The sequence below is a fragment of the Lipophrys pholis genome (genome assembly GCF_963383615.2).
Source record: "Lipophrys pholis genome assembly, chromosome: 12".
In the NCBI taxonomy this organism is placed as follows: domain Eukaryota; kingdom Metazoa; phylum Chordata; class Actinopteri; order Blenniiformes; family Blenniidae; genus Lipophrys; species Lipophrys pholis.
In genome coordinates this window covers 30898065-30924445 of record NC_137641.1, presented here as the reverse complement: position 1 = coordinate 30924445, position 26381 = coordinate 30898065, and the positions used below count along the sequence as shown (strand labels likewise).

Here is a 26381-nt window from a genome sequence, read left to right as displayed (position 1 = left end):
ACACACACACACACACACACACACACACACACACACACACACACACACACACAATTCAACAGGTTTTTAGTTTTTTTAACTCTCAATATTAAAAAAAAAAGTAAAATCTGAGCACGTTTCTTTAGTTTTTGGTAATAAAAATAAATAAATAAATGAAGTTGCACTAAATGTAAGATTTCCAGTGAGGACTCGGTTGCATCCAGAAGCTTCTTTATCGACCGTATCTTTAATACCGAGTTGATTTGATGTGTTTTATAGGAACTAGCTGCCGTCAAACATCCTGTTCAAACCTCAGATCTCTTCACAGACGCATCTTTACCTTCCAAGAGGTGGAACATCTAGTTCTCACACTTCAGCCTCTTTATAGAAACGACATTCTCTTCCCTAATAGGAATATCTTCAATATCATGGTAGACTGAACGATTGTTATGCCTACCAATTATTTTCATGAATAAGTTCGGGGGAAATTGACCCGTTCCTCCTCCTAGAGCAGGGTGCCAAACCACCAAACCTATTGTTAACATTTTAAGGAAAATTTTGATTTTTTTCTAAAAACTTTCGGATGAGCAGTTGACACGACACAAACGTGAGACCGGAGTTGAGATTTTGCTCAAAGCCACGCTGTGAGGGTGAGTTTGTAAAACCAGCCATAATGCAGCAGCTGCAGGAGCCTCACCCCGGGCAGACTGCAGGTCCAGGGAGAAGGGGATGCTGGTCAGGCAGATGGCTTTGCGTCCGTTGCTGGCCAGCCCGTCCCAGTGCAGCACGTGAAGATAACCGTCTGCAGTGCAAACCAGCAAGTCCTCCTGCAGCGAGTGCAAACTGGTGGCAGGAAGAAGAAGACATCAGAAATAAGCTTTTTCTTTCAAAACAAAGGAGAATTGAGGACAAAACATCAGTTTCATGGAAAAGTGCTCATCTCTCTGCCTTGTATTAGTCTAGTAATCTATTTTTAAACCATTTTTATTCTTTTATTAGTTAACATTTTCTTCTTTTGCCTTTATTATTGACAAATATAAAATAAGGACAAATGTAATATGTGAAACATACATAGTACAAATATTAAATACCAACCCTTCTCCATCAGGTACTGTAAAATAAAAAAGGATATATGACACCGTTTTAGAAATACACATTCATTTTATTCTAATTATGTAGTTATATCTTCTTCCCTATTTTACCCACTTCTTATTGGTTTTGTTTCCGTTCACTGGCTCAGACGTCCCTTTTGTCTCCTTTTTTCATTTCAAGTATAAAATATTTAAGCCTTTTTTGTTTTATTCCTTTTATCATTTATGCTGATAAGCCATGAAAAAAACCACAGCATCTCAAAATAGACATTTTTAGATAAAAAAAAAAGTCTCAGATTCTTCTAAACTGGAGGCAAGAATCAGTTTTTATATAAAAGGCAAAATAATTGAAAATACACTGAAGTTGTCGTTGGTATTGACACTTTGGATTTTGAGTGGATTTTCTGGGATTATTAATCCCAGAATGCCAAAGATTATCGTAACAGGTCATAGTTTCCATATTGCACAAAACTTGATTGAAAGATTGATTGAGTACAGAACAAAAAGGGGGAGGGGGGAGGGGGGCAAGATAACAGAGGACTATTCATCATCCAGCTGTGATCACACACACACACACACACACACGCACACACACACACACGCACACACACACACACACACACACACACACACACACACACACACACACACACACACACACACACACACACACACACACACACACACACACACACACACACACACACGTTTGTGTTCAAAAAAACAACTTCATTGTCCTCCAACAAGTCAGAGATTTGTCGCTGAAGATGGCACGATGGTACGAGGAGGAGGAGGAGGAGGAGGAGGAGGAGGAGGAGGAGGAGGAGGCGGCGCCCACTCACTCGCCCGGCTTCCCATCCAGCCTGTAAAGCTGCGTGGAGAGCCGAGCGGCGGCGGGGACGTTGAAGGACGCGTGCAATACAAAAAAGACCCAACAAAAAGACGGACAAAAAACCAAAGAGTGACGGGGAGACAATGGCTGTCAGCAAAGCTGGTGGGAGTGTGGGAGACGAGGAGCCACGTTCAAATCAACAGGAAGGAGGTGGAATTCACTGCGTCGCAATTCATTTCTGGATCTTTTCCAACAAATAGATCATTTCTGTAGCTGCTGTTGCACTTTTGCTTAAACCTGATTAAAGCTTGAATTTATTAAATGACGGAGCCTCGTTTACTTTTTATTTTGTTGTATATATGCATTTTAACTCTGAGGACAATCACAGCAATAAAGTTGCATATTTGACAACATCTCTGATGTCTGCAGTCATTTATAAGTGCATTGAGAAGAAACATTGAAAAAATCAAATCCAAACTCGAAATTTTCTTTAAAAAAATCTTAATGTGTTTTTTAGGTCAAATCGCTCCGGCCCGAGTTTTATGGATTGTTCAGTGGTTAGAACTCCCACCTTACAGCAAGAACATGCCTGGTTTGAGAATGGCCTCTACACACGCTAAAGCTTGTGGGCAGAAATACAGCATGTAGAGCAGCCGGCGTGTTCAGGGGCATGTAGAGCAGCCGGCGTGTTCAGGGGCATGTAGAGCAGCCTGCGTGTTCAGGGGCATGAAGAGCAGCCTGCGTGTTCAGGGGCATGTAGAGCAGCCTGCGTGTTCAGGGGCATGAAGAGCAGCCTGCGTGTTCAGGGGCATGTAGAGCAGCCTGCGTGTTCAGGGGCATGTAGAGCAGCCTGCGTGTTCAGGGGCATGAAGAGCAGCCTGCGTGTTCAGGGGCATGTAGAGCAGCCTGCGTGTTCAGGGGCATGAAGAGCAGCCTGCGTGTTCAGGGGCATGTAGAGCAGCCTGCGTGTTCAGGGGCATGAAGAGCAGCCTGCGTGTTCAGGGACATGTAGAGCAGCCTGCGTGTTCAGGGGCATGTAGAGCAGCCTGCATGTTTTCATATGGTGGCTGTGAAAACCTCGGTGGATTGAAAAGGCTTCAGGCCTCGGAGAACCAACAGGAGGACTAAAACGTGCTCACAGGGGAACAGGACGAACCATCAATCTCATGCTACAGTCAACAAAGCCACGGTGGCTCTTCAGCATATTTGTCTCTCCAAACGTCCCCGGATTATTCAGGCAAATCCAGAAAAAGTCAATTTGAGGCCAATTTGAATCAGAGACGCTCCAGGAAACACTCAGTCCAGCCAACAGTGGAATCAAACAAGCTTTCTTCAGTCAATCATCATTAAACTGCCTCCTGTCGTCTGTCCGTCACGCTCCTCTCAGCAGAGGAAACATTCTCCCTGAATCGTAACGTGGAGGCGTGGGATGGAATGTGGAGGACAAGTTTATAAAATCTGAAGTTTGAACTCAGGGGTGTGGAACACATTTTACTTCAGAGGCCACATACAGCAAGTAGAACTACACCAATAACGCTGAGTGCTGCTAATGCTTATGAATTCAACAGTATTTCTATATTAAATTGTATTTTTATCACATACATGAACATGAGACGTATTTCTTCGTGGCAGAGTGGGTCAGTCGTGAATATTTACATCGTTATTCTCTGCATACCTGCCTGCGTGGTTGTATTACAAAAAACAAAACAAAACACAGCAGCAACTAGTGGCCCGGCATGCAAACTACAACAGTTTCAGCATTTCTGTGCTGAAACGTGAAATCTTTCTGAAAGGAAAAGACCCTTCCAGTTGATTGTTCTTGTGTAAACTTTTGCCTGGGTCGACCGAAAAACGGAGGCATTTGTGAATGCTTACATAATGAAGCACATCCCGTCTGTGTTTAATCTACGAGACTCCAGATTAATGATGTTAAATGACGACAAAAAAATAAAAAACAAAATTGTGAATCCAGGGGAAAAAGCTGCTTGTAGAGAAAACTCCCTCACCTCTTACAGTTCTGCAGGAAGCAGAAGGAATAAGATGCTGCCTGAGCGACTCTTTCGTGTGTGTGTGTGTGTGTGTGTGTGTGTGTGTGTGTGTGTGTGTGCCTCTGCTGTGATGACTCACACAGATCAGAGGAGAGTGTACCTGGTAATGGGAGCCTCCAGATCCACTGGTTTCTTCATCTCTAAGGACAGAGCCGGGGCGCACTGCTCCTCCTTATAGCCCGGGGTCACTTTCACCCGAGGACTTCCTCTGTGGAAACAGTCGCTTTCATCAACGTGCAAACAAACCGCCTGAAAACGGTAAAAAAATAAAACACCTGCACTTATATTCTCAACCGGCGGAGCTGAAAGAGATGACGGGATAGGCTCTGACTTGCCCAACCTGTGTTGGTATGTTGTCGAGGAATGTCCACACACACTGCGTGCCTCACTAACTGTGTGTGTGTGTGTGTGTGTGTGTGTGTGTGTGTGTGTGTGTGTGTGTGTGTGTGTGTGTGTGTGTGTGTGTGTGTGTGTGTGTGTGTGTGTGTCAGTGAAGAAAACATACCCCTGAGGATTTCCCAGAGTTTTTAGACCGCTTCACTTTGCTGTAGTTTTGGTCCACTAACATCCACATTGTGAGCAATAATGAGCACAATCCCCCCCCCCCCATTTAAAATTTGATGAGAAATTGCACAAAGTCAAACCTATAAAAAAATGCCATTGGGTTCGAGGGTTGAGTGATAATAATAAGGTATCACACTGTATCTATAAATAGCAACGGTTTTAGTTTAATTACCGTCGTAAAATTCTTCATAAATCTGCTGCACCTAAGGGCCTATAGTGGGTAAACATAATACATGTATTGTCCAAATAATGACTGTTTGTCCAGGATGTAAATATGTGTGGTTGAATTTTCAATTGAAATTAATTGAAAAGTTCATTTCAGACAAGTGGGCACAAATTAAATTATTCAAAAGACTAAATTTAAAATTATAATTTAAAACTAATAGTAGGCTTTAAGGTTCCTCTTAACTGTTGTTTAGGGAGACGACAGCTAAAGGTTTGGGACGCGACGTCGTCATGTGACGGCTCAGGAGTGAGAAGACAAGACGACAAGCCAGCTTTAAATCCAGATTTATATGATTAAGTTAGAAAAGGGTCGATCCGTCACAACTGATGTGTGGTCATCAGTTAACATGACACTATATACGTCGCTGACCAATCAAACCGTGACACCCGAGTGGAAACTTGAATCTAAACGCTTGCAGACGTCTTATTTTCCTGAAAGTCGCCGAGCAGACAGCTTCAGGACTGACAACTCCATGAGAATAAACTCTGGACCATAACCATGGCCACAACGCCGTCAACTAATCTGCTGCAGCCGTGACTCAACGGTTTCAGTCACCATCTTAACCTGGTTGTGTTTTTAACCATTTTGAGTTGGAGAAACTACTTTATCTTTTTTTTTTTAAGCCTTAATCATTAGAAAACCTGCTAAATAGTCTGGACTGAAAATCAAATGAAAATGACTTATAAACATAAGAGTTTTTCCTGCTATAGAGCAGCTAAAGGTCGAATCATACTCAATAATAATAATAAGAAGAAAGTTCAGCACTCCGGGGTCCCGCCGAACAAAATGACGTCATTTCCTTCAGCCAGCGTTCCAGCTGACGACTGTATCAGTCATATTCTAGTCATGTTTAGCACGTAGACTCACTACTGAGTGAACCCCACAGCTTGTTAACATGTGGATGGGCGGAGTTACGTGATGCCCCTGAACGCATCAAGATTTATCAGTAGATCCTCCGTAGTGTTGAGAGAGCAGAAACACTTTCTATCAAGCCGTTGAACAAACACGACTCCGTTGTGTTTTAAACCTCTCATATGATTTGTGTTGTGGAGATGCTTCTCTCTCTGTTTCCATTGGGTGCTGCGCTCACTTTGCGTAGACTGGCTGGTAGAGATACTTGTCGTCGCCTCCACCCAACACATCAAACAGGAGGATGTAGCCCTTGGCGGTCTGAAGATAGAGAGAAAACACTGTCATTAAAGTGAGATAAACACAAAGCTGCCCAGCCGTGACTGGAGCACACAGGAAGCGTCGGACGCAACGTCACAATGAAGAAAATCTACAAAGGCTCGGCTGTAAAATAACACAGGTTTGAAAATACAATGGAGATCAGGACAGACATGACGCGAGTGAAACAGGTCAGACAGAGCAGGAAATAAAATACAGAAATCACTCAACTGTAATTATCAATATAATCATTAAAAGCCACAAGCAGAGCAAGTCTGAAGTCTTTTAAAGGCTGTTAAAAATATTTAAGTGCTTCAAATTACAGATGTAGAACTTTTTTATTTAAATGAAGTATGTTTTATTTAAATAGTTGGATTAATAACAGCAGTAAAAAAACACAAGAGTGCTGCTTGAACTTCCTCATCTGCATCTTTCTGTCTGCAGTATTAAGGTTCAGATTTTTTAAAACTTTTCTGAAACAAAAATGCAGAAACGATGTGTGTTCAGTTAAAACGTTAAGTCTCAGGACGTCTGAGGTGTTCAGCTGGGACCCTCCCGCTGACCTCCAGTTGGATAAAGGACTATAAAAGATGCATAGATGTACTTTTATGTCTATCCCAGATGAGGTATTAAGCAATTGTGATAAATATCTATATTAGTTCTGGCTTAACAAAAAAAAAAATTCTAATTTCACAGAGTGTCAAAGTAAATACTTGGGACCAAATATCATCTGAGGTAACTGACTGACCAATACCTATAAAATCAACACAACACCAAATGATGGACTTAAATCAGGCCTGCATTCTGGATCTTCAGTCGCTGCTAGAAGAACCGCTTCATTCTTAGTTAAGGTCATGTTAAGAGAACGCAGAATTCCTCAAACTGATAAAACTGCAGAAATCACACAGTTGGTAGGAGCCTTTAAGCTGCAGGTCTTTAGAAATAATAAATAAATAAATAAAATAAAAATCATATTTATTTATATTCATATACATGTTTTGTTGTAGAAAGTTTCAAGACTTTTAAAGGAAATTTAAAGGTGAGTTTTTGTTGTAGATCACACAGAAAACTACAGTTCTGCCGTATTTACTGCCTGGACCAAACCTAATGATGTGACAACACATCAAACTGCTGTTGTTTGTATTGGATTGCAGCTCGCTGGTATTTTGCACAGTCTGAACTCATTAATCACTTTGAAAGCTTCGTAGATACACGGCGAGGGAAGCATTGAAATGAATTAATTTAGGCTTCTAGTAGACGACTGAGCTGTAAATAACTGGGACTGCACTATTTATGCTGCCGTCAACCTTAAACGCTGCAGAAACCTGCTGATACAGGCGGCAGGTTTCATTCTGAGCAGGACGTGTCTCAGTCAGGAACATTTCCACAAAGAGAAAGAAGAAAGAAAGTTTCACTGCAGTGATAATATTGTGTTGGTAGCTCCTGAGGTCATTACACGAGTCTGATCATTTAACCCTTTTAGGACTGGATTGACTGAGTTTATGATTATATGGCTGTTTAAATGTTCTAGCAGTTATTAGACAGTCTGTTACTGGTGGTAGTTCATGTTAATCTAGTCTGTGATCGGACACTGGTACTACAGTAAGAACTACTATATAGGCCACAAAAATGGATTTATCTGCTTTCTGATGGTTTTTGAATCTTATATATATCATAAAAGGTTGAGTAGCTATAGCAAAGAGAGGTATGCATGTCGAATTCCGTGATAATATTAGACAATATGGGTTAATTCAAACTTTAAACAGCAATAAGAAACTTCTCATTAGGATGAAAGTTTTAGTACGAGCGGGTCGTTCTGACGGCTCTGCCAGAGATTTGTGCACAGGCCCGACAGAAAGTGAAAGACAATAAACAGTATGATCGCAGAGCTCGTCTGTCCGTCCACATCTCTCCAACTGCAGTACAAGCAATTGCTCATAATTCATCTGCATGACTGGTTGATCATCAGTCATGCAGATGATTGGTGGAAAACCATCAGTTTGCCCCTGAACTTCACCGGAGGAAAAGCAACACCACACAGCCTGGCAGAACGGCCGCGGACTGAAGGAGTATGCAGTTATGTGTGAAACAAAACCAGGAAATGGTTAAGAGAAGAGATACTGACAGCTATAATAATTCTATCTCAATGTAATGGGAAAATATTGATACTATAGCAGAACATCTTTTAAAGAAACGACTCAGTTCCTCACTGTACGTCTCTTTATCTGGTTATTTTGGACAAGAAATCATTATGAAAAGATGATTAGTGGAATTTAAAACTAAAATTGATTTATTTTTGGAATTTAAGGTCTGCAAATGTAATCAACATGAATTCAAATCTTAACAGGTGCAAAAGGTTTTCATGCTTTAAGATCCCTCATCGTCTGGAATACATGTACAATCAGGGGAGGTTTGTCAGCGCTGGTCCGCTGGTGAAGTATCTTTAATCACTACTAAGACATTTTATCTCCCATTTGACAAAAACAAATAATCAGCTGCCGAGTGGGACTTTAACCAGAGGAATGGCTGCTGACATTCACCGAGTCTTTATCTGGAGACTGGAAACAGGGTCAACAAAACAAAAAGACAAAACTCAGTGGAGAAATACACAAAACACTTTCAACATCTGGATGTTAACGGGAAGGAATGGGAAAGCTCAAACCAAGCTGATTGGACATCATTTACACTGAGGTTCTGTTAAACCACCATGAGATGGCCGAGTTGGAGCTGGAGGTAAATAAATAAAAGCTAAAGTGACGGAGGTAATGATTTCCCACTAATTAGCATTAGTTTTCCAGCCACGACTGCTCTGACAGTTTTATTGGTTAGAGACAGCGAGAACAAAGGGGAGCCGATAAAACAAACATTTGGCCAAAGTCCATCTGAATTATACAGTCTTGAATATTATTATTATTATTATTGTGAAGGTAAGGGCCAAACCAGATGAGATTAAATAATCCCAGTGTTGTCAGCAGATCTTATACTTGAGTCTGCAAAGCGGATTCAAAAAGACTCTCAAAGAATAATTCAGCTTCATCAGAACTTTTAGAGGATAGAAATGTGTTTTATGATGTCCTGCTTAACCTCACTGCTTCTAGAAATACAGCACAAATACATACTGTATCCTCAGTATTTCAGAGATAGTCACGATAGTGTAAACATTGTTTATCTGTCGTCATGCAACACTTCATCTTTTTTAGTTCCCTTTACCATTAAATGTGACTTGATGCTGCATGGAAACATTAAAAAGCACAAATGAATAGAAATGGAGAAAAAGAAAAAAAAACAGCTGACGGCTCTAGTTTGGGGGAAAAAAGACCAAAATGTTACAGTTCAAAAGCTTTACCAGGGAAAGTGCCAAGTCAGCAAGAAAAATTGCACACGCACCGACACGGTGCACAAGTGAGCTGAAGCTACTCTGCATGTGTAAACAGGTTCCTAAAGCTGCACAAACACACATGCAGAGGACGGCGTGCATCTGCAGAGTTTCCCCAGGCTGGTGATGCACACAGCGACTCACTGCGGAGGAAAACACCCCGAACGCAGAAGGAATGCTGCGCAGGCCGGAAAACAGAAGGACGCTACCGGAACATTCTGTAAACAGGAATAAACAGTGCAAGGGCACAGCACAGATGTGTATCTCTCGACTGTAGTGTGTGTGTGTGTGTGTGTGTGTGTGTGTGTGTGTGTGTGTGTGTGTGTGTGTGTGTGTGTGTGTGTGTGTGTGTGTGTGTGTCTCGGTGGTTGGAAAGCTGTTCGCAGCCTGAAGTGAACAAGCCACGGCTCCATAATGACCTTCTGGAGAGCGTTGGTTGCAGACGATGCCTTTACGTTCAGTGACTCCATCTTTTCCTGACCGGGGAAGAATTATGTTCAATAGCTATCAATCTTTATCAAACTGGTGTGTTGCTGGGAGTACAGTGGATGTTTTGAAAAGTTTTCTCTTCCTAAACTCAATAAATGTCTTCATCTGTTTGTACTGTGTCTTTTTGTTAGAACCTGCTGATGTCTGGGGATTTATTAAGTGTTAAAGGCTTCTGTTCTTTTGATAATTGTAATTAAGAGCAAGCTTTAAAAAAGTGTTTCATATTTACATGCTGAAAATAGTTTATAGTGTTTAAAACGTATAACATCCATCCATGGTAGAGTAATCATCCCTTCCAGGTGGAATTGAGATTATGCAGGATGAAGCACAGACATGAGGCCATGTTTAGGCCCTCTAACGTCACACTCTAGATTACTTTGATTCTTACAATAACTTTGTAAGCATGTCACTTAAATATATTGTATGAATGGATGTTCTCTGGAGCACCGTGTTGGTCTGGTCACAGCAGATCTTTAAGCTTGTTATATATAAGTGACCTGATTATCCAGTGTGACGTTGGTCCAGTGGAAAGTTATAAAAGAGGTTTGGGTTCAATTCCAGGTGGGGTCATGATTTATTAGTATTTTTTTCATTGCGTCTCGTCGTCCAGAAGGACGTCCATGCAATGTCCAGGAAAGATGTACAAAGAACTTTCATTGTGGTTCCCTGAGGACCTTCTGGAGGACCGGAGACGAGGTGTTACAGACGGGATCTGGACCGCCGTTGCTCAGCGGCTTGGCTTTGAGGCAGTTTGACAGCAGTGAGGTCACTATGTTTCATGACAGCGTCTCTGCCAGGATATCTGTTTGAAAAAATATATCAATGTTTTCCTTGAAATGTTTCCAGGGTTCCTGGTGTTTTGTGGGGATTAGAGCGTCTTTCAGGCTTTATGTTGGACACCCCCGTCCTACACTGGCGCGAGCTGCACTGCTTTGTCCAGACTAGTCACGTGTAGTCATAGTATTGATCACTGCCATCTGCACAGTCAGCAGGTTCGGTTGGTGAAGTCGGCATGACGTTAATCACAGAGAATAATTGGGACGATATCAGAGGATTTATTAAAGACGGACTTGAGACAACACCTCTGTGTGTTTAAGGAGTGGACTCTAACACAAATCCACCGCAGCACAGGAGGGGAGGAGAGCTGGAACTTTTCTGATGCAGCATCCAAATTAAATTCACTTCAGAACTGATGTATGCTGCTGTTAGAGTGTGTGCGTGTGTGTGTGTGTGTGTGTGTGTGTGTGTGTGTGTGTGTGTGTGTGTGTGTGTGTGTGTGTGTATTAGCTGAAACCTGAAGGTTATCTCTGTTTACAAAACAGAAAGAGTCGACGCTCCAATCGCAGGATTCAGTTCCTCACTTCTCACAACTGCGTTCACCCGGCAGACTATTGCTTTTCCCTTTAACCTTAAACTCTTTTCCTTCTACGATACTGAAGCGGAGTACTAAAATAAACTTCCTCTGTGTGACAATTGTGAAAACTGCACCAAATTCTTGTAGAGGGGGAAAGAAGTCTCTGGTGAAAACACTTTTTCTTTTTTTCCCTGAGAGCTGCTGCGCCAGAGTCTAAAAACAGAGACGGGAACATTTTGGCCTCGGACGGATCCCAAAACACACAGCAGACCAGCTACACGCTAAGAAGTATTTCCCCCCGTTTTAAAGAACTTCACTTTTCATGAGACACTGAGACAGACACACACACACACACACGCACGCCTTCCTTCGGTCGACGGCTTTGGCTGTAACCTCTGGCTACTCTCCTTCACACAGCTAAAGATAGTCCTGGCCAGGGTTTAGGGGCTGATTACGTTTGCCTCGAGGTCTGAGGGTGTGTGAGCAGCCAAACATCTGGGAAACAGCTGGTAAGGAAAGTGGGAACAGCAGTCTTTATTGTTCAGTAGGCTGCTAACTGCTAATTAAACTACAATACTAATGAGGGCGGAAGAACCAATGGTTTGGTTTAAGATCGAAGCTTCAAAGAACTCGTGAATACTCTGAATAAACTTTATACACAAATACTACATCATGGGAAGCTGGAGTCCTCTGGAAGTATTCTTACTCAACGTGTACTGAACATCCTGCTGCTGCTGGTTTTCTTATCTTGCCATGCAGCGTTTACGTTTGAAGGTTTCATTGAGAAGCCGACGTCTGGAGGTCGCAGCTCTCTGCTAGTTGGACGTGGAAATCAACAGTTAGAGCAAATTCTGTTTTACTGAACGGCAGAAACCTTGAGAGACGAGGCATCAAATGTGACATTTAAAAGAATGTTTTAATATTTCATCAACTAAAATATGCATCACACCCTACTGTTCCCAGCATGGAGCCTTTACAGCAGGGGATTAATTATGAATTAGTGACCCGAGTCTCATCGAAGTGGAATCTAGAAAAAAACAACACATTTGAAACGACAAACGATTTATTAACACATTTTTATCCTCGCATAGGAGGATGTGATTATTCTGTTCAACGATATTAACCTGCAAAGAACATCAGCTGCTGCTGTTTTCGGGGACTAGTTAATCTCACTTAGGCCATTTCGACATCATTTACTCAGAGACACTGTAATTAATTAATTAATACCTGGTGTTAACTTTTGACCATCTATTGAACGCTATATTTTCTGTTTTTTTAGTCTTGATTTAACGAAGGAACATCCCAACTTCCCACTGATTTCTGTGCGTATGAACGCAGCATGCGAGTTCCATTTTTAACTTGACACCTGGTGGTTGTCGTGTTTGACAGACTGCTTCCCCAGACGCATTCAGAGCAATCCTTCCTGTTTGAAAAGCTCTGAAACAAACAAAACTATTCATATTGGTGATGATATAAGACGATATACATATAAGACTGGTGGTGGGTTTTCTAACAGATTTCACCTAAAAAGGAGGGGGTCCACTGGAAATAAAAAGCAACGTTGGAGGGTTTTTCTCTGAAAGCAGAGATTACACAACGTTTTCAAGTGAAGTCTTTCCGTTTTGGGGGTCCGTTTAGACGACAGCGGCGCTCGGAGACACTGAAAACACAACTTTTCTGAAACGTTGCTGCTGCACATGGGCACCGTGGCCGTAGAAAACAGTTCTTACTGCACACGTGTGAGCAGACAGACAATCAGAACAAAGTTCCCTCCGTCGTGTGAGTCCCAGTTCACATTCTCCTGGGTTTCACTAGTTCTATTTAGACGGTCACCATAATAACAATCCAACTTGGTGGTCCGTCCACTAGAATGTCCGTGTCCTCCCAGTGCTCTCTGCTGTGTGTGTGTGTGTGTGTGTGTGTGTGTGTGTGTGTGTGTGTGTGTGTGTGTGTGTGTGTGTGTGTGTGTGTGTGTGTGTGTGGTTTCATTACAAAAACAAACAACAGCACCAACTAGTGGCCTGGCATGCTCCATTGTTTTCAGCGTTCCTCCCGTTTTCCCGTAAACAGACAGCGTTTTCAAAATGTTGCCGTGTAAATGTGAAATATTTCTCAAACTACTCCATCAGTGTTAAGGTCCAGCAACTGTCTTACCAGTAACACTCATGGTTTGATTCACTTCAAAATTCAGTTCAAACTTATTTATTGTGCTTTTCTTTCCCTCAAAGAAGTACAACACATGCAGTATCCCTACATCCTGACCTCCTTTACTGCATTATCATTGGGAATAACTCCTCGTCTGGTTGATGTACATGTCATATATGACCAATACTTTGTTTGCCTTCATGTCTGCCTAAAGCATTCAGTTCAACAAAAAGATAAATGTTTTTTCTACTGAGAAACTGCCGTCTTTGTGTGTTTTGTGTGTATTTCCCGGTGGCTTCATGCAGACCTGACACAGCCTGTTCAGCAAAACGGCTCCGAGGACAAGAGGCGGCGTTTTGGGACAAATATATGCATCCTGCTGCCACACTGACTTCTCAACAACTTGGCAGGATTTCCATGCAGGATTATGCAAACTGGAGTATTTGCTCAAAACAGCTCGGCCAGTCTACAGCTTTGACATTTTCATTAGTTTTCTCAAGCAGGACATTTAAGATCAAAATATTAAAACCTAACGATATGTCAGGCCATATTTCTGAGCTGCTTGAGCGCTTGCTGTGGTTGTGACTGGATATTGGTTTTTGCATTGTGAGAAGTAGAAGAAGTAAAACACCTGAAGCTGTGAGTGTATCTGAGACAGCGGCTTTCCTCAAACACTGCTGAGGCGTCAGAATTCCAGAACTCAAGGAAAATCCAGACTGAAAACATTTTTTTCTCTTCTTTGTTCCAACGTTAAATAAGTCGACTATAGTGGCTTGGTAACCACACACTGATTCCCAAATCCTCGCAGCCTGTTATTTAATTGATAAGCGGTGAGGTTAATAATGTCTTTTACAAGTGCGTCCTGGCAGCAGTATTTAAAACAAGTTTACAGTGTCGACATAATACTGAAATGTTAATAGTCGGAGCGTTTTCAGAAAGTTGGGTTTCCCGTTTCAATGGAGACAGAGGCTTTTAATATTTTCACCTAGAAATGTGTAAACCTTAAGCAGATGTTTCATTGTGGAACAGAGTGGCTCAAGGCGTTTATGTTTCCCACCATAAGTCACATGTAATGATTAGTTGTTACTGAGGGTGAAGTGAGCAACTCGAATTAGTCAGGGAGTTTTTAACAAGCAACCTTTTGTATTACAGAGTAACCTTGAAGTAGTACACTGTTCTAAAAGTCGATGACCTCTGTATTGCAGTATAAAACCCTTTTGTTTATAACTGTATAATGTACTGCAGCAATTCCTAAGATCAGTTTCATTTGAATAATGTATGAAAATAGAGACTTAAAGCACAATACGATTTGTTTGTGTTGAAAAAAGTGTTTCACAAACATTTGTTTACTTTAATTTAAATGCCTGTATTTAAATCCATGTATTTCATGACTGTGGATATTTCACACTGAAGTCAATGCCAGAAAGCCGAGTTACACACTTGGGGAATTTAAGTCATTAAACTTGCATTTTAACCCCCGACGGCTCTCTGACTCTGAACACTCGATTCAAACAAAGATGAACGGAGTCTCAGAGCAACGGCTGATCATCCTGATGAAGCATTTAATAATAATAATAATAATGAAAACACTACATTTTATTTGTAGAGCGCTTTTAACAAACACTGCTTGCACCTTGTTTTGATGTCTTGGCGGTCGTCCCCTGCATAGCGGATCACATGACCTTTGAACCCTGGTTGAGTCATATGCTGACTCGGGCAGTAATCTTATGTGAGATTACTCAACATGTCAGTCGCTTCCCGGAGCTTGATTTAGACCTCAGCTGACGATCCAGACTGCTTGTAGCTCATGGAGCGACTTCAAGGATATTTACGATCGGAGTGGTGGAGTAGTGAAATTAGGTTTTCTACATTTATTCATCCTCATAGGTTTCCTGTTTAGAGACACGAGTCGCCTCAGATAAACAGCCTGACTCGAGCTGCTTTTTCGTCTTCGGAGGCGTTCACACAGCAGATGCAGCGTCCGTCTGCTCGCTCTCTGAACTCCTATTGAAACCAGAGTCCTTTGCAGACGGAGAGCGCAGACCGATAGCAGGGATTACACTTCGATGGGAGTGATTTTAGATTCACGTCTTGGGAATAAATAACTCGGAGCACGACGTCCTCTGCAGCCTAAAGGACACTCTGCGCCACGAGGCTAATAAAATCCTCTGAATGTGGAGCTGTGAAAATACATTCCCCCCCGATATTCGACACAATGAGGTCGGATTAGTCATAATATAGACCGAGCACAAAATGGAAGGAAATGTGAGTTTGGTTGATTATTTTCTGTTCTACCAATAAAACATTTTACATTTTCAATAGTGCCACTTTACAACATGCATTTGTGGGATGAGCTGAAAAACCCCCATGAAAATTGATCAAATCCTTTGAGAACTGTTTTGAGTATCTGCTGCTTCTTTACAAAAGTGGCACCATTTAAAAAGTGGGAAATAATCATTCTTTCTAATGGTAAGAGACGTATTGTTACAAGGAAGAAATAATCAATCAAAACCAAGTTTCCTGACTTCCTCTAGTTGTAATACTGGATCGGCAGGTCAGGACTAAGGTGTCAAATGACAGAGAACTGGTGTCCAACTCTGGTCCTGCATGTCTGAAATGTCTCCCTGCTGGTTCTCTAATTATGATGCCATCAACAACAAAACTCCAGCAAAAAGCTCCTCATTATCCGAGGCCCGGTTAACACCTCGTTTCAAGTGAAAACACATGTTTGCGTTTTCGTTGCAGTAAAGTTTGGCCTTTAAACAGGAAGTGTTTCCCACGACGTCCGTCAGAGAAATGAGTCTCCTATTTTGACAATTTTTCTGGTTTCAGGCTGGCAGAGCTGCCGGCAGAGCTGCTGGTGACACCGATGGAGCGTCAGCCAGGACGAAGCGTGTGGATACAGTAGACCAGGTAAAAGAGTAACTGCTCCATACAAACATTATCCCAATGTGAAAGGTCAGTTTGCTCACGACCCAGAACGTCACTGAAGAACCCGTTTACCTTCAATCTTATCTTCTTTTACAACAAACTGCAGGCTGAGCTACGACACGTTCCCCTAATTTAGGCAGCGAGCTTCTGGAAGAGGGAAATGTTGAGTGACGACACGTCTGCCTTCAGTTAATGGGCAAGTTTTTTAATTGACTGTGTGAAAACAATGAAGTAATGTGTTCTTAACAGCTTTAAAACGTAAAAGAAACACTAACAAAGGGAAGAGCTCTACGTTAGAAAAGCTGGAAAAATAAACCAAACACACATCAGGAGCCCAGAAATGTTTTGAAAAATCACTTTTAAGTTGATTTCCAGTAAAGTTAGTGATTATCAGGAGACAAATGATGCTGCAAGTTTAAATCAGTGGCCGTCAAGGTTTAGGGCGAAGTCTCCCGGGGGGAGACGGATACCTTTTCCCAGGATTATACGTATATTTTTCCTTCAAGTGGAGGGTAAAGCTTCCAATAACTTAACCAAAGCGCACATTTGTAAAACCGGAGCGCCTATAACAACAATAGAAACAAATTAAAATGTTATAAAAATGTTTAGAGCTAATTTATTTATAAAGACGGAGCAGATAACTTAATCCAAAGTGTTACAATCCGGCCTCGTGTTTTCATTCCCTTCAGTTTTCTACAGAATTGTGTATTCTGTACACCTGAAATATAAATTAAAACAAGGTGGCACCATATGCAAAGCAGCAACATGCAGAGCTCAGAATCTGTTTCACGTGATTCCAGTTCTCACATGTGGAGTTCAGTATAATACTTGGTATTCGTCCTGCTCAATCTACTGAGAAATACTGCAACTACAAGCAGGAAGCTGGCGACGGCGTCCTGATCAACCCCAGCAATCAGTTCATGAAGCTTCTCTTCCCCACTGACTGATACTGCAGTACATGAAGTTTTCTGAGAGCACAAATCATAGAGGGCAGAAAACAGGAAGTGATCAGATGTAACAGTGACCTCCATTTCTCTTGTGCTCTATGTTCACGGCGCAGAGCAGCTCGACTCTACTTGAACCGTCGCTGGGCTGCATTTCACACTGACAGGACCTGAAGCATGACGTCGGCTGAGCGATCAAACCCGGAGCTCTTTAACTCACCGCCACAGCGATCATGGAGTTGTCGGGTTTCCATTCTGCGTTCTGGTAGAAGCCGAACTGGGCCGCCGCCTTTGCAGACTCGATGTAGCTGACGATGAGGACGCTGGGCTGCAGGCGGGGGCGAAGAAAAGAGGAATCAGCTTTGGCACCAACAAACTGTTTAAACCACATCAGTTCAATGATTCAGAAACCAAATTCAGTTAAAACAATTTGTGCTTTATTAACGAATGTGCACAACAACGTGGAAACGCATCGGTTTTGTGTTTTCATTTTAGTAAAATTTGCCGTTTACATGGCAACATTTTGAAAACGGTCTGTTTGCAGAGAAACGGCAGAAACGGCGATGAAAATGATGCTTTTCGTGTCCATTTATGAGGTGATTGGAGCAATTCACTACTGCCTAATGAGTATGTACAGTAGCAGCGTTTCAAAAAGTTGCGTTTCCCCCCTTTCCATGGAAACAGAGTGTTTTAGAAAAGTTCCAAATCGGAATCCATTTTCAGAAACGTGCGTTTCAGTGGCTGGGAACACTAAACAACTCCAAAACAAGACGAAAGTTTTCAACTTTCACTTGAAAATGTTGTTGTGTAAACGGGGCCTTACATTTCCTCTGAGGACAATCACAGTAATACAATTACACTTTTGACAATATATCTGACGTCTGCAGTCATTTTTAAGTGCATTGATTAAAAAAATCGAAAATCGAATCAAAACTCAAATGTTTCTAACCCCAATTCATCGATTTTGTTTCAGGCCAAACCGCCCGGCGATCCATATTGACTGAATGCAAAATAATTTGATGAAAAAAAAACAAAAAAAACTAAACATCAAAGAACAATAAATCAGGACTAAATCCGGGGATGAACAGCGCGGGTAATAAAACCTGTTTCTGAACATCAGAGAACCTCGACACCTGGAAATGTGGGGGTCTCTCTCCTGGGAAGTCCCTGCAGAGGATTTATGGTTCATTCTAATCATCAGAGGTGTGTAGTTTCACCTGTGTGAGTGATGACAGCGCCTCACACCTTCACAAGCATGAATGAATGTTATTTCTAGCAGCAGTCCTGCCAGGGATTGTGGTAAATGCCTGTTTCGGATTTGTTTTGTCTATCTGGAGGCCCTGTCAACACATAGAAATACAAAAGCAGATACCTCTGAAGCCTGATTATTTGAAAGGCAAATTTGATAAAGAGGACGACGACTTCTACTTTCACCCAGATCTGACAGACAAACCAGGACAGAGTGTAGAAACCGACAGACGTAACAGAAGTACAGAGGGCCTCGTGTAATTCCAGCTTTGCAGCAGTGATACCTCCTGCGTGTAACGAGAGAGCGGCTTTTCTTTCCTACAGTGTCCAGTTCATAGAATTAAAATTTAATTATGCCAATGAAGCCAAGACGGGCTGAGACACGAAAGCCTCTCGCTGCTCTTCAGGAGTCCCAAACCTCAACTAAAACGAGAAGAAACCAACTAATGTGGTTAATTCACAGTTTACCAGAGCAGCGGCTCAGTGGAAGGTGGGTGTGTGTGTGTGTGTGTGTGTGTGTGTGTGTGTGTGTGTGTGTGTGTGTGTGTGTGTGTGTGTGTGTGTGTGTGTGTGCCTAATAGGCTCCATAATATTAGGTAATGATATGATTTATTATAAATACAAACACTACATAGATGACGTTAATGTCTTTGTGGCTTGTTCTTTTATAATGAATTTGCAATTTATGCAAATTAATACCTATTAAGTACTTTTATATTTAAGTGAAAACACTCGGTAGTGTTTAGTGTTTCTGTTTTCACCTGAGCGGAGCTCAGAGCAACTGAAAACTCAACTAAACGGTAAATGGAAGGTGTAAATGGCTGAAACTGAGTGCTGCATAGTTCTGGTGCACATACTGCAGTAGTTGGACAATAACAACTACTTGGTACTTTTATTTTGACAGTCACCATAATAACAATCCAACTTGGTGGTCCGTCTACTAGAATGTCCGTGTTCTCCTGTTGTTCATGTTTATGGAATACTCTTCTCTGTACACGTGTGTGTGGTTTCATTACAAAAACAACAAGTAATCCCCATACAGAAGGTACCGGACTACCTCCTCATTTAAAGCGTGTGATCCTTTAAGAGTATTAGTCCAACTCGTAGGTGGGCACTCGTCATCCAGGAGGGCTTCAGTGCTAAGTGGTTTTGGCGTCGCTGCTTCTAAACCCTCGATTGCAAAGAGTGAATGAGGAAGTTCATGCTGAAACATTCATTAGATTCAGGTTTGTTGAAGCAGGAAGTTGATAAAAAAAACATGCAGGATGTGTCCTTCCAGGACCAGGAGTGCCCGCCGCTGCCTGAGTAGAATCAATGGGGGGACTGGTCATCGTACAGTGGCAAGCTCAAGTTTACCAGCGAGCTGAATAAACCATAAAAACCAACTACCTGTTACACCTCAGCTCTTACTAACCAGCTATAATCTACCGCCTGATGGGACAAATTCCACTTTAATTCCAATGCAACCCATTTTATCACTGTGATAAATCATTCTGACGTTTATAAATACACATTAGAGTAACTTAGCAACTAAATCTTTAAGTGAGGATGAAATCTGGGGACGCCCAAGTGCTGATCAGGTCAAACGCTAATGAAGCACTCTGATACCACTTAATAGCAGCTTGACGTCAATCTCCCAGCAGAGCAGCTCAACTGGAGGTGAACAATGTCCGCAGTGTGATGGACTGTGATAAGTGTAACACCGACTGCAAATTAGGGGCCGATTGGTAAACCAATGGTTGGATTTTATTTCCCCCTGACCAAAGACGAGGTAAAGAGCTGCTGAATGCTAAAGGAAGGTAAGCAGATGTTGGAACTATCTAACATAAATATCCAGTAAATCATGATGGAACCAGGCTTCATCATCTAAAGCTCTTCTCTAATGGGCTTGGAGGACAGTAAGTCATGTTTGTGGGGGGGTAACTCCTGAGTGAAATTAAAACTCTGTGCTCTCCGTTTCCTTGGTCACTGCCGTTTCCCTGAAGCACACTCAAGCGTTCTGCTGCAGCAGTAATTTGTTGTCATTTAGAGGATTAATTGAGCAATTAATTAGACAAATCAGTGTTTATTGATGGTTATTAAGCATGTTTGGATCTGCCATGAGAGTCAACACTAATGCTTTAAACAGAGTGTGACGAGGTGATATATATATGTAAATATGTTGATAACAGGATCTTGTGGAAACCTCTTTAGTTGTTAGACTCTAGTTTGTAACGTTGGGGAGTACAGTTCAGTACCCCACCGTGAAAGACTTCAGTTTGCATAAATAACAGCCAGCACACACAGTTCCTCCTGAACAGAGTTCTGAGCAGGGAGTGACTGCGGTTAATCTACAGCCCAACATAATACACGCAGTCCGAAGGAATCCCAGAGGAGCATCAACGGTGACGCACACAATTACTTTCAATCGTATGTGAGACTCAGCATGCAACACTGATCATGTCCGCAAGAGCCCAGAGCCAAATAATACCGACCGACCGACAGGACTAAAGCCTCCAGCCAAAACTGTTTTAAACAGACTCATTGACAAATCCAACATATCACCTTATTAGACCACGTAGTATCCGTAGCTTCTGCAGCTCCACCTGGAGCAGGAAGTCACCATTGTTGTTGTTAAGTGACATCGTGAGGTCATAGCGTCGAGAGGCCGGGCAATGACATCATTGTTTTGAGCCATGTGTGCCTTGTCTGTCCACACATCAATGCTGAGGCGGCGTTTTTAAATGTCTCTACTCTCGAACCCATTTTCAAAAAAAAAAGAAAAAAAAGTTTTCGGGCTCCTAAGACGTTGCGCCGCGTGGATGATCGGACAGAAACGATGCAGTTAGATGAAACAGCTCGTCATGTGGGCGGGGTCTCAGCTAGGCACAGCCTCCACCTCCCCCGGGTCAGAACCAAACTGGTGGCGCACATAAAACAGAACTTAACTAGAACTGCACCCAGTACAGCGCAGACCTTCACCAACGCCACATCTGGAAACCAATGGATTACAAGGTTGACACGGATGTACACACATTTTATAAATTTGGTGTGACACCCCAACCTTTGACCCCCAACCGTGAACCAGGGTGATGATGTCACTGCACCATGTGGCCCATCAGAGGATAGAGAATTAAAACGGAATATTTTGGCGTTGGTTTGACATCAGACGGATTAAAACTGACCGCGTTATGACAAAAGTATGTTTTTGACCATGACCTTTGACCCAGTCACTCTCACCATCCTTAGATAAACACAAATCATCCCTGAAAAGTTCATTCAAATTTAGGACAATAGCTTTTGCAAAAAGCTGGTAAAATACATACATACATACATACATACATACATACATACATACATACATACATACATACATACATACATACATACCAATAAATAAATACACACAGACAAAAACGTAACTTTCGTTGTTGAAGGTAAGAAACAAGCAGTGAATGTTTGATGTGAATATTAGAAGACATTTTCACATATAACAAAGCTACTCTCTGCTATAAGACATAAGCTGGCCTAAAGAGACTAAATGCTGTTATTATATAATGATACTGACATAATTCACTGCCCACACTGTGTCTAATTTAGGAGCACTAAGCCGTTTCCCCGTATAATGCATGTTCTTATTTGAGAAACGGAGCGTTCCTGTGGAAAAGGGCTGCAGCACGGCGCAGTAGAAGAGTCGGGGTTCAGGTTCACATGATGGAGCGAGCAGATGTGAAAGGTGCGTGTCAGGAGGAAGGAGCTGAGACATTCCTTCTTCCTGGATGCCTCGGCGATTCTAAAGCCAGGCGAAGCCCTTAAGAAAGGAGGGGAAGCAAAACATGTTGGCATCCTGTGTGAGCCTGAGGAAATCAGCAGTGACCCCATCCATTGTTGCTGCAATTCAATAATATACAGGCTGCTGTAAACAATGAGCCCGGAGGCCGCGGGGCATCAAATCCAAAGGTCCGGCTCTCAAAAAGATCTCGGAGAAAATGAGAGAAAACAATCGGACCTTTCTGCCGAGAAACAATCTCAAAACAAATCCAGTCCATGTCTGGAGAAGCAGAACTCCAGCAGAACGCTCGAGGTCCTGTGTGAAAGTGCTCGGCTGCATTATGCTTCAGTGTTCAATAGATCCGGCAGGAAAAGGAACAAGGATAAAGTCAAACTTTTTAAAATGGTACTCAGCTTTATGTTAATGCGGTCAGGTTGTTATTCTAGATCCAAAAGACAAAAGGTGGCGCCACTGAGCCCGTGTTCACGAAAACCTGATAACGCTGAGGTACAGATAAACGGCTGGAACAATAGAACCTGACGTCTTCACACACACTTCTGAAATGGGTCAATCATCCCCTTATCGGATTTCTTTCTAAGAAACACCTTTACGTCCCCTTCACTGATTGGCTTCCCTGTTGGAGGTTTACACGACAATGTTTTCACGTGAAGACAGGAAACTTCCGTTGTGTTTTTGGGGTGATGCTCACACTGAGCCACCGAAAACACCACTTTTATAAAATGACTACCAAGGTAGAACTTTTTTGAAAATGCTCTGACTCCGTCTCCACGGAAACCACCAGCACCAACTAGTGGGCTGGCAGGCGAACTACATCGTTTTCAGCATTTCGACCATTTTACGTGTAAACGGACGTTTTCAAATCATTGCAACGTAAACACGAAACCTTTCTGAAACAGAAATGCAACAACGATGCGTTTTCAAAACGCCGTCGCGTTAAAGGGTTCTAAATTCATAACCGGATTTCTTTGGTTCTTATCAACAGGTTGTTTAGGTTTGGAAAGAAGCTGCCGGCAGACCGAGGAGAACCTGTTCCTGTTAGGAAGACAAAAGGTGATAAAAATATTACTATTCTCTGAATCACTCTTGCTTTCACAACTGCCTAAAGTACTGCAAGTCCTGGGTGTTATTTACACCAGGGCAGTGGGGGTGGGGGGTGGGGGTGGGGGGTGGGGGGGGGGATCTGTATCCCACCTCGGTGAGACGTCACTTCTATTGCATTCAAAGTGAAATTCGCTCCTCCTCCACCTCGCACTCGGTAGTAAACTCTGGTTGAACGTGAGACTTTCACTAGTTAACGGCTGATCCAGGAGAAATGAGAAGGTGTGAGATGCTGGGAAAGATTTCATTTAAAGAAAAAGTTTTAGTGAATCTTCCTCCAGTCGGTTTCTCTCGTGGAGTTTGGGAGGAACTCTGCAGCCGTTTCTTCTACTTGAAAATCCCTCAGGAACTTAAATCTGGACTACAGAGCGAAGACTGATGTGTCGGTTTGACTACAGCAGCAGACTGATGTTTTATTGTCGTCACCGGTTTGTTAACTGGGTGTTTTTTTGGGGGGGTTTGGGGGGGGGGGATGGTTTTATTTCTTTACTAAATCTCAAAACGATCGCTGCATGGAACTTTCCTCCAGTATGAGGAACCATCGCAGGAATTTTGTGCATTAAGACAAGAGCCACACAATACAGAGCTAAATTATTATGGTGACTGTCACAATAAAAGCACCAATCTGGAATCTGGACTAGGAGTCACGACACGACGGAGGAAACTTTGTTCTGATTGTCTCTACTGAGCATGTGCAGAACTACTAGTTACTACGGCCGCGGTGACCAGTGGCAGTAGCAGCTTTCAGGAGAGTTAGGTTTTTAGCAGCTGGGAGCAACACTGTGGTGTAAATAAAGCCCCAATATGCAAAGAAAATGTTAAAATGTTATTCGATCGACAGCCGTAACTCCTCCATACACGGTGGCCACAAGGCAGAGTCAGAAGCACAAAGATTTTTGTTTGAAATGGCCAAGCCAAGAAACTGCTCCACTTCTACAGACACAAACAAAGGTCCAATCAGAGTTGCTGTAGATTGAGGGCGAGAGAAAGAGCACTGTTATTTAGAAGAAATCTCATCGTCCAAAGACGTTAGCATGATCCAATCAAGTGTGTGTTTAGTGACAGTGGACAGCGCTGCTAGATAATGTGCAGTCCCGGGTCCACGGAGGTTTAATCGAACCTCTTCGGTCTCTCAGACCAGAGCTGCTCTGGGGGGCTTGTCTCTCTTCCATTGTTCCATCAATGAACTGGTTTATGATGCAATAAAGCTGAAATCGAAAACAGCCCGAGTTGAACCGCCTCCATGTTTACGGTCCATCAGATGAGGATGCCGGCATTCCCCGTCACTTTTACGACGTCTCCACTGTGAAACTTTGCTCTTTTACTTATCGCATTGCCTGGACTGAAGGCGTAGAGCATTTTCACTTCATCTCCAACCCGACTGGCATGAACCCGACCTGGACTTCAGGCTGCGGTGGAAACAAAACACACAGGAACCCTTTTTTTGGATTCCAAGTACATTTCATCAAATACCACTAACGTTTGAACTTCCTTGGACACGGAGGTGTATTACTGGAGTCTTATTGTGAAGGCCCACAATGAGATGCAAAAAGAACCACCACACACAATGCTGAGGAAGTGTAGCTCTCAATGTGAACAATATTCTATAGAGGAACGAAGCAACACACCCAGAGCTCCTTTACTCAGGTTAGAAATGGGACATAAACGTCCCTTCATTAAGCTGCTACAGAATCAGAAATGCTGATTTGAGTGTAATTATGTGACATTAAACTCAATATGTTTACCCCGCTGGCATACAGAGGCTAATAAGTTCAAATGAACAAACAAGACATTTTTCTGTACTGGAATTTGTTGTCGAGAGAATTTTTGTGTCTTTTAAAAGAAAAGTCTTCCAGTGGACACGTTACCAGACTACAGCACTGCAATTCACTTCTTTTGTCCTTAAAAAAAAAAAGAAAAGCTGGTCAGAACACTTTATTATTACCCTGCCACTAAAATAATTACCCCCCTTGGTGCTGAAATGTCTCTTCTGATGCAGCAAACCTGGAAAACTCCAGGTTCCATCAAACAGACTTATTGTCAAGACAGAGGAGGAGTGGCTCTCTTCTCAACAGAAACCAATCAGAGACAAACTACTTTTATCTGCTTCACGTTCAACACTGTGACGTAGCAACAAGAAGTGAACCAACCTGCTCACATGACTTTTATCAGGGACATGTGGAGGAATTCAAATGCAGGATTAAAGTTCATTTCCCCATCAATAGATTCAAACAGTGAATATACATATATTTAAATTAACTACAGACTGAGAAATTCCAAGGATTTAGTTTCATTAATTTACATTATGGGTTTTACAATACATCAGTTTATTCTGGAAAGATGTTTAGTTTAGATCCAGAGTGTCAAACACATTTTAATTCAGATCAATTCCATCTTGAGTGGGCCGGACCTGTGAAATATTGCCTTTATATTTAAATATTTTCTTATATCTAGCGCAAAGCATATGTGAACATGTTTATATTTTGGCAAAAACCGAACGGTTACTGTTGAAAATGACTACAATCTCAACATAAAGACCATTTTAATGAAACCTTCTGACGTAAAATACAGTGAAATGTCAGAAACTGCTCCTCCAGCTGTTGCATTCTGGGTGTTTTTACAAACGTCCCCCTGACAGCAGGAGGCTTGGAGGTTAATACTAGTTTACAACCTGTCATGGCAGCATCACTGAGCTCTCAGCTCGGGGCTCAGTGTTCTGATGTGTCGCTACTCTTAAGAAATGTATAAAAACATCAATGTTTACAATCTGATTGGTTTGGCTGCTCTTACGGGTTGAGGCTTTATGATCGACACCCCTGGTTTAGAGGAAAATAACTGACAAAGACATTTAACGTTGTAATGATACTGTGATTGTTTATTGAAGGAGATGCTCAGGTAAACTCGTCTCACCTGAAACTGAAACCTCTTGAATTAATAAACACCAACATTCATTCAGGGTTAATTTGTTCTAAGAGTTACTGCTGATGGGAACCTGAACGTCGCTTGAAGACATAACTAAACAACACCCTCAGATTCTAATATGATGTCATCAAGTCTAAATTGTCTCTCCAATTTACTAAAATGCTTCTATTGAAACCTTCGTCCTCCACGCTGGAG

General features: G+C 42.2%; 1 protein-coding gene across 1 annotated transcript in view; it reads right to left on the bottom strand.

The window, feature by feature from the left end:
• The window catches only part of ric1 (RIC1 homolog, RAB6A GEF complex partner 1), a 44495-nt gene that overhangs the window by 16506 nt on the left and 1608 nt on the right, over nucleotides 1–26381 (bottom strand). The window contains exons 2-5 of the mRNA XM_080476936.1: nucleotides 17367–17474; nucleotides 5831–5910; nucleotides 4051–4158; nucleotides 677–822 (exon numbers count right to left, since the gene is read on the bottom strand). Coding sequence (XP_080333062.1) covers nucleotides 677–822; nucleotides 4051–4158; nucleotides 5831–5910; nucleotides 17367–17474 — 442 coding nt within the window. The remainder of the gene's footprint in view (nucleotides 1–676; nucleotides 823–4050; nucleotides 4159–5830; nucleotides 5911–17366; nucleotides 17475–26381) is intronic.